Source organism: Poecilia latipinna, unplaced genomic scaffold (genome assembly GCF_001443285.1).
Source record: "Poecilia latipinna isolate Pla-1442-1.1 unplaced genomic scaffold, P_latipinna-1.0 Scaffold120, whole genome shotgun sequence".
In the NCBI taxonomy this organism is placed as follows: domain Eukaryota; kingdom Metazoa; phylum Chordata; class Actinopteri; order Cyprinodontiformes; family Poeciliidae; genus Poecilia; species Poecilia latipinna.
The window spans coordinates 595,664-607,247 of NW_015112736.1; the positions used below are offsets into that span (position 1 = coordinate 595,664).

The window sequence follows — 11,584 nt, forward strand, 5'->3', positions numbered from 1 at the left end:
TCCTACAAGGGAAAACAGACGGGCTTAAATGACCTCACAGGATTTTTCACTTATTGGACTGAACCTTTTGGAATTTTCCTCAGGGCTGTAGATTATCACCCCCAAAATATTTCAAAATAACACCTGGATATTTATACAATTACAAATATCGGACAACTTGTGCATTCAGGTGATAATCAATTGAGTAAAAGTTTTAGCAGTCCCCCAACTACTGCACGTTTGTTCCTTTGCATGCAGAATAAAAAAAGATCGCAACAATGTCTGCAGCAACACTTGGTCGGTTTTTTGCAGGGTCAAACTATTCAACCTTTGTTGCTCCGAAGCATTCCACTTGCTGTAGTATGTCCAAGTTTTGTTAAGCTGATATGTTTTCACATTTAAAAAAAAAATGTATATAATTATCGTTTGTTTATTTTAATCTGCCGTGCTAATTTGTCTGCAGATAGACTGGAGAAAACAAACAAACAAACAAACAAACAAACAAACACAATCACAAAAGGGAGATCACTCACAGCCAGCAAAGCGCCTGCGCGAGAGCTCTAATTATCCTTTAATCTGCTGCTGTGCGTCAGCCAGAGCGTAGTAGGGGGGCGTGTTGAGCCTTGGCGGCGGCATTCCTTGTTGTTCCGCAACAAGGAACAACAACAACTTGCTGCAAAACCAAGATATGTTTCAAAAGCCTCCAGCGTGAAACAGTGGGTGCCAGAGTTGCTATAGAAACCGTTGAGCCCACCAACAAGCTAAGATTGTCAGAGATATTAGAGATAGAGAGGAAAAAAAAAACCAAAAAAACGTGCACGCACGCGCACATACATAAAATCGTTCGTGTGTGTGTGTGTGTGTAAGGTGTCTGTTTAGAGAGATAAAGATGTTTTTGGTTTTCGGTCGACATGATTGACCTGTTATTGCTGCACTAGCCCGGCAGCAGCAAAGAGAGGACAGCCACAAAGAAAAAAGGATGTGTCTAATACATGAAAACACTTGAAGGCACAAAAGGAAATGCACACACACTCAGTGTATATGAGTCAGGTTAGCTAATGATCTCTAGATGTGTTGATTCTACCAGACTGACTGGGGCTCACTCATTACCCAGTGTACTTTTCAAAGACTAATGCGAGCCTTTGATCTGCTACCACTCTCGCCCACTCTCTTCAGCGTTTCCTTCTCAATTACACATTATTCATGTTATTTTCTGAACTCACAGCTGGCACAGTATAATCTTTATTAATCTCAGTCTCTCAGAGTCCAACATGTAATAGTCTCTGTTAAACTGATGGCGAGATAAAAACCATTATGCTGGATGGAAAAATATGAAAATGATTACTTTACAAAATCACAAAAAATAAAGGTGAAACCAAAACATATTCGTAGGCCATACAAATTTGACATTAATCTCAATGCTATCCTCTCACTTCTATCCACATTGAGTCTGCAAAAAAGGCAATTGTAGTTTCATACATGCGTTTTTCAGACATACACACACAAACAAATGTGCAACTATCTTTCTGACCTAAAAGTAGAAATGTTTATAAAAACCATCTGGTGACTCTAATTAGCCAAAAAGCCAACCTTTTTTTCTGATCAGTGAACACACCCTAATAAGCACTACCAGTTCCTACTGGCCACAAACTTTGGTGTGGATGGTGATGCTGAGGAAAGAAGACTCAAATGTAACTTTTTAAAACTCAGCAAGTCACAGAAAGAGCAGAAACTGACCAGCTCTACGTTAGGACAGTCCCGAAACATTGGCCGCATGCTGGGAACCTCATGATTGAAGTACGAATCTACATTCTCTATGTAAAATATATGCAATGAGACAAATGTTTTTGTAATTGTTGTGCAAACACAAATGCTAAACCAAGCAACCAACAAAAAATCCCAGAAACTGTTTAACTCTGTCACATGATGGTGTGATGTCACATCTGCTCCAAATGCAATAACTGCACATGACAGGGAAGATAGAACAATATTATGAATTTTCCTCTTAAATCTTCTTGCATTTTAACGCTTAAATCAGGAATCTCATAAAACTGGTGTCAGTGAGTCAAAGCTTTACAAAAAGAGAATAGAAATGTCGGTAATCTATGCAATAACGAGAGGTAGTGGAATAAATCCTTGTTGGAGTAATCCAGTTATCATAACTCACCTATAAGCTCCTTGTTCCTGATGTCCAGCGCCATGTTTCGGAGAGCTGTGGCGACGGCACAAACTACTTTGTCGTTGTCTATCCTCAGTAGCTCCACCAGAATGGGAAGGCCTTTCTCTTTACGGACAGCGGCCCGAATGTACACTGACCACTTCCGGGAAGAAGATGACAAGAAGATGGTTAAAGACTTCCAACAACAATCTAAATCAGAATCTATGACACTTTTTTTAGATTAAACGATGCTGATCTGTGATGGCAAAGTACAGATTCGTTCAGCTTCTCCAGACTGTTGCAAAGAGATAAACTCACAGTTTTCTTCATCTTTATGGCAGAAATAGGGAATCATTTCCTCCCGACCCCTTGGGATTTGAGGAACTGATTCATCATAAGATATCGACAATCGTATGTCTTGGCTTAGGCCTAAACGTGCAGAGCTAAGAGAGTGCGCCAACATTGTCAGCAGATATGTTCTCGAAACACAGAGACAGATCTTATTTAATGAAAAAGTATACACACACACACACGAGGACCACCTGCTCCTGCAATTTTCCTTTCTTCTGCTGATTTTTCAAGAGCCATCCTATTCAGCCTCTTACGCTTTCTTTGTCCACTCTGCTGTCGGTGGAAGTGCTTATCAAATCAAAATCAGTTGCAAACACCTCGCAGGCATCTCGACAAGACTGATGAAGAATACTCTCAGCTGCAACCCTTCTTGCTTTTGCCTTTTGTGTTCATTTTCTTTCGTTCACCTACCATATTTTAATGCATTCTTTTCCTTATCGGACAGCCAGGCTGCTTATAAACAGCCGTACGATGCAGTTATATAAATATCCAAGGCCGCCCTACAGTGGTACACTGTATACTCCGTCTTTAACCCTCATATCTCTTCCTGGAGGCACAAGTTGCCCTGACAGTACCATGGCCACTTGAGTCATCCATTATAGTCATGTAGTCTCCTCCCTCGGTTCACTCCTTGTGGAGTCTTCCTCCAGTCCCTGGTGCATTTTAAACAGCAAGCAACAATAACAAACGTGTGCATTGCCTCGGAATAATATTACAAGGTTCATAACGCAAACTTCCCGAGATTAAGATCTAATAAAACAGCCGGGTGCTGCTGTCAGCGAATGCAATACTGTTTTGACAGACTTTGTCATAAGTGGAAGTTCTTTCTGCTCTGTGGGAGTAAAAGGAAACACTGTTTCATTCAAGAACAAATCCTCACCCCCGTCTTAAGTGTGCTTGTTTACATGGCCCCTTATGAAACAACAGGACTTTTGAAATCTCAAAAAGAAAAAAAGTAACTTATCTTGCTCAGCATGACCATTCTAATTCTAATTTTCATCGCACCTCTCGCCGATAATCCCTTCTACACACGTGGCATTTTAAAACAATGGAAAATGGGGTCAGAGAGGAGATTAAGCTAATGAAAAGCTCTATCTTATTTTAATAAATCAAATGGGAAGTAGATATTGATTTTGAGTACAAAGAAAAATATATCTGAACTCCTTTTTCGGGTCTGTGGATACCTTCCAGCTGCCTGCAGCGAGGTTCTGTAGGGCTCCGGCGGCGCCTTCGAGCGTGTCGGGATTGGAGCATTCAGAAAGCAGAGTGAGGTATGGCTTCACAATGGTGGGGTGCCACAACATCTGAACCCCTTTGGGAGGCTCGGCTGTGTCGGGAAAGGGACTCACGCCATCCCACTGCGAAAGATCAGAGCAAATGACACAAAGTTGTAATTTAAGTTCATATTTAGCAAGAAACTGTGCTCGCTGCTCATACTGGTCAGCTTGTTGCTGTGTGGAAGCATCCAAAGGCTGTCACAATACACGGTGCTATAAGTCAGCAGAAAACAGGAAGCTAAGCATGTTTCTTAATCCATACAGCAGCAGCCTTCAGTCAGAGGCCTCTTTAGTTTTGTTGCAAGACTGACTGCTCCCATAACTTAAAATATTTTGCTGTGTTTGTACATTTTGAGTGACACCGACAGAGAGTTCTGTAATTTTGGGCCGTTTTTAAAATACAGTCTTATTTTACGGTAACCATGTTATTGCTAAGACATAAATAAAGTGTCCTCTTGTTGCCTACAATGATTATAGAGAAATGATGATCAGCAATCAGTATTTGCAGGCCAGAGCTTCACAGAAATCGGTGATGAGAAAAATCTCTGACTGGGGCATCAGTCATGATCAGACATTTTCAAAGCAGCCCCAGCTTTTAAGTAAATGACATTTGTGTGCGTGTAGTGAAATTTTAATTGTAACAAACAAGCAACAGTGACGGTTGCCGTCTGTTTTGCATGTTTCACATGGAAAACGTTTCATTTTCAACATACATGTTGCACACCGATGTTTTTAGCAGCTTCTGTCTGCCGTTTCTACGTTTACCATAGTTACTGTGTTTTAGCCTGCTGATATGAAATTCATTGGATGTGCCATTATTTAATAACATTCTTCAATAATAAGAATGTCGTATTATGGAAGAAGGTTGTCATTAGACATAACATTCCTTAATAATACAAAATTGTAACTGTAGTGCTGCAGTGGTTTTGAACAAATAACAGCTCTTCTGTGTTGGGAAGGAATACATTTCGCTGTTTTTGACTTAAGAAAAAAAAACAAAAGACTGTCATCTGTCATCTTTAGCAACTTGAAAAACATTGCTCCTTATTGTCACCTAAAAGGCATCCAGGACATTCTCTGGTACAGAGGCAGCTGCACATAGTGCTGCAACACGACGTACTAGGATATAGGAAAACAAAAGATGACGGCAAATACACTTAAGAACTAACAGTCAGATCTGTTTCTTATTGCACTGCTGGAAATGGAGGTACTCATTTGTACAAACAGGCCAGTTTTACCATGTCTCTATCTTGGGATTTTTTCAGTTCCAGGAAGACTTCTTTAAGTCTGTAAATATATAAGTTTTACTGGAATTGAACAAATTCCAGAAAACATTCATTATGATACTCCGAACAGCTAGATCATCTCTGGAAAACATTATTCCGACCCATTGTAATTCTGTGTCGTTTTGCCTTGGTTTTTCTTTCCACGCCTCTCTCAGATAAGGAGAAACCTCACTGCCTCCACTTTATTCATATTTCTTTATTATGTTGTCCCTTTTTCTCCGTCTGCCTTTCTCAATTCTCTACTTGGATCTCTATGTCCTTGCTTCCCTGTTTTTATTCTAACCCTTACCCCTCAGACTGCTGCGTTTTTCATCTTTCTGTCAACACTTTCGGCTTTGCTCTACTGATTCCCCTTCTCTTTGTCTCCAGGTAAACTGGGGAAGCGTGCGACTTCAGAGAGTTTCTATCGAGTGCGCAAGATGGGGAATGCGTTTTTTTGATCTATACATAGATTCTCTGATCGAGAAAAAAAAATTAAAAAAAAATCAAAGACGTGTGGAAGTCTAATGTGTGCAGAAAATGTTAAGTAATTCACATTGTTCTGTGTCCTAGATGGTATTGTATACAGGAATGTTTTTGATGGAGGCAATGTGGGCAGTTGCCCTTGGAATCATCAAACTGGGGTGGGGAATGAGTGATAATAAAACAACAAAAAAAAACCTCCAAAAACCAAAGTGCCTTTGTACCTCTTAGCTGTGCCCTGAATGATTCCTGTTTTGCACTTTGTGCGTGTGCAGACAGTCAGGGGTTGGTGCCCTGCTGTGTTGAGTAGGTGCACCCTGTTAGCTGCTGACAGACAGAGCAGGTCACATGATTAAGCTGCACAGCAATTTCCCCTGCCAGACACACTGATAGGTTTTCACCAGGTATGGCTGAGCTGTCAGTCAAACTGAACCCGGGTGGAGTGGAGCAGAAGTAAACCAGTGATGTCCTCAAAGCCTTTATCTAGACAGAGCCTTGGTGCTATGTTAAGGGAAGTTCATCCGTCCATTGTCTATACCCAATCAACCTTGCAGGGTCATGGGGGGGGGGGATGCAGCACATCTCCGGCAGTCTCCTGGACAGGCTGCCAGTCCATCACAAGGCAACATGTGAACGCGCAGGGAAAAAAGAACCACGCACTCATAGCAATTTAGAGAGACGAATCAGATGAAACAGTCGTGTTTTGGGTTTTGGAGAGAATCCTCATGTGCACAGGGTGAACATGCAAACTCCATGCAGAAAGACTCCAAACTGGGATTCAAACCCAGAGCATTCTTGCTGCAAGGGTGGCAGTTAAGGGGTAACGGGAAGAGCCACAGGGAAATTTGAACAGATTATGTCTTTGCAAACCAGAAGCGTATGTGTGGATGTCTGCATCATGGATTTAAAACGGAAAGGGAAATATGTCGCACTAATGGGCAGAAGCATGGCCTAGCTAACAGCTGCATATTACATATTTTTGTTTTCAGTCGGGGAAGGCTTCTGACAGAGGCAACACACTCATGAAAAGTAGAATTATTTCTTTGTGTGGTTTAATAACCAGCAAATAACTGCTGACTTCATTCATTGTTGAACTCTTGTTGTGTAACATTTGTTTCAAAATTTCAGTGAAGTCCAGTAGTTGTATTTGGGTGCAGAAGGAGACACGAGTTCATGCAAGAACTTGTTATGGACCAACTGTTGCTAATATTGAAATGAAATTATTATTTTTTTCATTCCAAATCAAATATTTTTAGAATCAATCAGCTCAGATTCTTGAAAGGCATCCACTGCTCCCTGCTGAATATGTTCTGAACCTCCGATTAGTCTTGTTAGTTGGTCGAGTTGACAGCACTGGTCAAGATGAAAACAGAACAGCAACAGGCTTTTTTTCTATAGTTTTAGAACAGCAATGTAGTACTATTGCTGGTTCCAAAACCACATTATAATTATAATTAATCCAGTCTCTTAGCTTATATCCCTCACATATCTACGCTGAGTGTCTAATCTGAATGTCTGTGATCAACTCCTCACCCTTAGGACCTTCTCTGAAGAAAGGTTTACACTGATGCCTCATGTATCTCCCTGGAGCAAACAGTTGATGCTTCAAAAAAAATGAAACTGAAATGTGAAAACTAAACAAAAACGAACTTACAGTCAAGCCCTCTTACCGGGGCTTGTTTTATGTTTTCATGTAACTTAAAAGCATCAAGAAAAGTCAACTGTGCTGATCATTTTCAACCATAAATTAATGCTTAATTTTAGCGTATTTAATAAGCAATTCTCTTCATAAAAAAAGAACAGTATAGGAAACGGGTGGCATAATTGGTTGCGTATATTTTGGGTCACATATATCCGAGTTGTGCAAGTGGAATGTTCGTAAATGCAAAACTAGAGGTAACCACTATTGTTAAAAACAATTACAAATTAACGCCTTTGACTTTAAATAGGAACAAAAAAGTGGAGAAAAAAAAAGCAAAACGCCTGACGTTGGGTGTCCCCAAAAACGGCAGACCCCATTCACAACCTGGATAAGAAATGCATCAACAGTGGAAATGATGGATACATTTGAGGAATATAATCCTATTGAAAAAAGCGCAGATTCAAAATGTTTAATAATGTAAAGTATAACTAACTGCGGAAAACTGGTTTTAATTATTCAAAAAGCCAAGTCTTTCAAACTCAGCTTGAAGGGCACACAGCGATCCGGCATTTTCATTCTATTTTTTGTTATTTACTTCATGTCCCTGTTAAAAGCAGGACAGTCGATCACAGCATCTTCCTGTTTCATCATATAAAGCTGATCTTACATTACACAGCCACATGTCTATTTGAGAAAAATTGAAGGAGGAGGAAAGAGGCTGTTAAGAGAACAAACAACTGGATGAATGAGGGAACAAATTATGCAAGACACATCTATTTATTTTTCTACGTATCAACATTATATGCTGTGAATTCAATCATATGTCAGGAACTTTGTCTGCTTCTACTAAAACTATGATCACAAGAGTTAAATAGCTGGGAGGAAAATAATCTATTTCTGGAATATTCTTAGAATAGATCCTTAAAAGCAAACTCATTTAAAAATCGCTGTCCTACAGGGAAGCAGAGTACCAAGGCTTCCTTACACCCCACAAAAAAAAAAAATCTTCCTCAGATGGATCAAAGTATTTTATTTCGCTCCTCATTCTGAAACACAGACGGTGAGGTAAAAGACCCCGCAAAATTCTTTTGTCTCTGGGGAACGTTCTTGCAGTCTAATTGCAGCTAAATTACAAAATCGATGTGGTGGTAGCCCATGTACTGCTGTGTTCCACAGGGAGACCTGGGATTGTATTTTAAGACCACTCTGTTACCCGAATATCTGAGGAAAAAAAAAAAAGAAAAAAAAAAAGTGGAACTGAAACGGCATAGACGGCTTTAAACTAAACCTGATGTCAAAATATAAAAACTGCTCTAAAGCCATTCGCCACTTCCATCTGCCTGCATGAAACACAGAGCCGTGATGAAGTTCAGTGAGTCGCCCAAAGACGCGTTTCTTTACACCGACATGACAACAAAAAAAACATGTTTAATGTTCCATTTTAACCCAAATCACTTTGTTACTTCTGCCCTTTACCTGCTCAGCTCCCTTCTTTTTCTTTTTCTTCTTCCCCCAGCAACCGGAGCTCTCCCCTTCACATCCATTTGAATCACAAAGCAGCCCATCCAGCTCTTCGAGACCACCTTGCTGGCCGTGGGATGTCTCAGCAGCCAGTCTGTATGACAGATTCCTCAGAATACAAACACAGTTCTCTACAGTCTAGAGATAAAGCAAACGCAGGAGGAAGAGAAATGGTGTGGGGAGAAGGAAGATGAGACGAAGAAAAGATAAATGGTTAAAGTCCAAAAGTTGAAATGAAAGATCTGTTTGAAAACAAAAAAAAAAAAAAGGAAGTTCAAAAACAAGGCATCGCTTGAAAGGAAGAAAGAAAGAAAAAAAGAAAAAATCCACTCATATATAATATAAACCCCCAGGCGACACCCATGAGAAAGACAGATGGGAAACCAAACAACGTCCATAATCTCTCAGGTAATATGTTTTCTGCATTTTGTTAGCTCTGACTTTGAAATGAGATTAGAAAAACTCAAGTAAATGAGGAAAAATGACAAACCCAATATATTATCACACAGCTCATTTAACACTCGGTGCAGAGGCAAACCCTAAAGTCGCCGCGCCTGTGAGGAAGTGTGTGTCCCCCGTACACGGACAAACCATGTCTTACAACGTTTGTTGTCTATTCTTAAAAGCGCGCTTCCGAGACTTTGCGCAGCCGCCCGCGCGCATTTGTGTATCGCTGAGAAAGGGGAGTCATCAAATCAGCAGAGTGGAAATGATCAAAGACGAATAATCAATCTTCTCGCAGTCTGACCGTTGGTTTACACAAAGACGACTAAGGAGTGTAATTGAACAGCCTCAAGAGATGCAACAAAGAAAAACAATGTCTCACTCCAGTGAGCTGCAGTCATGTCTGAAATTCTATTCAGAGTCTATTACAGAATGATGTTGGAGGAGTTGTGTTTAATTTACAATTTACGGTGACATTTCATATTTCGATCTGTTGTTTCACGTTTATTCCGAACTCCTTTATTATAGCATACAAGGTTTATAGAGTGCAGAGACACTTGCGGACGGTTCTGTGTTACTCGAAGCTGTGAGACTGGGGTCACGTATGGATCGGCATCCCCACCATGTGTAACATTTATCGGATCCTCAGGAAAATAAGTTTGCCACTTGTTTACATGTTGGTCTTTTTTTTTTATTGCATGTCCTTGTTTATGAATCTATACCCTCACATTCTTCTTTGTCCTTACACTCCCACGAGTCACAAAACCATACACATAATACGTGTGTACACAAACAATAACGAAAGCAATAATGCGATGGACAGGCAATGTTGTACTCGGCTTCTAGGTCCTTCAGTTTTAATTACTCCTGCGATTAAATACAAATATGAGAGAATGCAGTCGGGTCATATGAAGCCAAATATATTGAGGACGAACGGGTCACACTTGAGAAACGTATGTTAGTAGTTTCTGAATTCATCTTGAGATTATTATTATCAAAAACGAAGGCTTTTATAAAGAAGCACACATGACATAGAAGGAAGTTAATGATAAATATATTCATCAAAATTCAGAATAAAGTACTGAAGAAAACAATTGAGACATTGTTAGGATACCGTTAGGACACTTTGTCTTACTTTGTAGAAACATACAAATATACTCGTGTAAAACTGCTTTTATTTTTATGCCACATGTTTAACAAACAAAAAAAAAATCAGACAAACTTCTTTTCTTGCAGTTTATAGTTGTCGATCAAATACCCTTTGTCGATCCTGATGTACAATTTTATTAAAATGTCTGAAAATGTTTGCATAGTCAGGAGCCCTGAATGTTTGTTCTGATTCATTGATTGAGCTCCCATTCAAAACTAAACTCAACTAAAGGCTCTAAATAAACAAAGCATTTCATCTAAATAAAATACGTTTAATTTGAAATTACTACAGTTTGAATTTATATGAATTCTCTGCAATTGAGATTTTTAGTCACTGTGATATTTTTTTTTTTCCCTTCTAAGTAATTTACAGGACACACCAAACTCTACGGCAGCTCGAGTAGCACAACGTATGATCCAGAATAAGACTAAAAAACAAGAAAATGGAACTGGAGGGCAAACAGAGTTTGTCCATGTTTGTTGTAGCAGAAACCATTAGATGGCTGATCTGCCAATCAGTCTTTGTTACTGAGGCAACGTCAGTCCTCTGGCGACTGCAGTCAAACAGTGGTGAGGGGAGGATGGTTAAACAGTGATTAAGGATGGCCATTTAGAAAAGGCTGGAAGACAGGGAGACCTTGAAAAGTCAGCCATCCAAAGCACTATTTATGTAATATTGACTGGCCTCCACACGCTTATATATACCGCGCGCCAACATGAATGTGTTCTGAGACAGAAAAATGCAGAATGAACACAAATTCACTCAACTTTGACTGCTGGCTTAATAGGCTGCAGCAAATGCTCTAATACTTTACATATAAAAGCTGTAACTTGGCTTAGTGAACTATAAACTCCTTCGAAACAAACAAAAAAAATGCTATCCTAGTGGTAATTGGCAAATGAGGGGAGATTCAGCTGCACTTTCGTTTTATTCAAAGGTTACGCTGAAGGTTGTACAAGTGTTTCTGGTGTGACAAAGTAGTGTAAAGACTCTTTGCTTCCCTGACTAAATGATAAACGTTTCAGAATGAAATGCAGAGTTTGTGCATAAAAAAAAAGCCAACATTTTCAGGGGAGAACTAATAAATACCTTGCTGTCGATCTCGCTGCTCCCCAAGGAGATCTGAATAACGTAGAGCAGAGCATCTGTAAGGCCGTCACACTCTCTCATTCTCCGTCGCGCTTCCTCACCTGCTGAGCTTACATTTCTGAAACACACCAAAAACAAGCCATGTAAAAAAAAAAAAAAAAAAAAAAAAAAAAAAAAAAAAAAAAAAATTTTTAAAATTTTAAAAAAAAACCAAAATTTTTCCCC

The 11,584-nt window shown here is 39.6% G+C and overlaps 1 protein-coding gene across 1 annotated transcript in view; it reads right to left on the reverse strand.

Annotated features, from left to right (window-relative positions):
- The window catches only part of ctnnd2a (catenin (cadherin-associated protein), delta 2a), a 139,145-nt gene that overhangs the window by 38,389 nt on the left and 89,172 nt on the right, over positions 1-11,584 (reverse strand). The window contains exons 13-16 of the mRNA XM_015028331.1: positions 11,360-11,477; positions 8,632-8,814; positions 3,673-3,846; positions 2,147-2,297 (exon numbers count right to left, since the gene is read on the reverse strand). Coding sequence (XP_014883817.1) covers positions 2,147-2,297; positions 3,673-3,846; positions 8,632-8,814; positions 11,360-11,477 — 626 coding nt within the window. The remainder of the gene's footprint in view (positions 1-2,146; positions 2,298-3,672; positions 3,847-8,631; positions 8,815-11,359; positions 11,478-11,584) is intronic.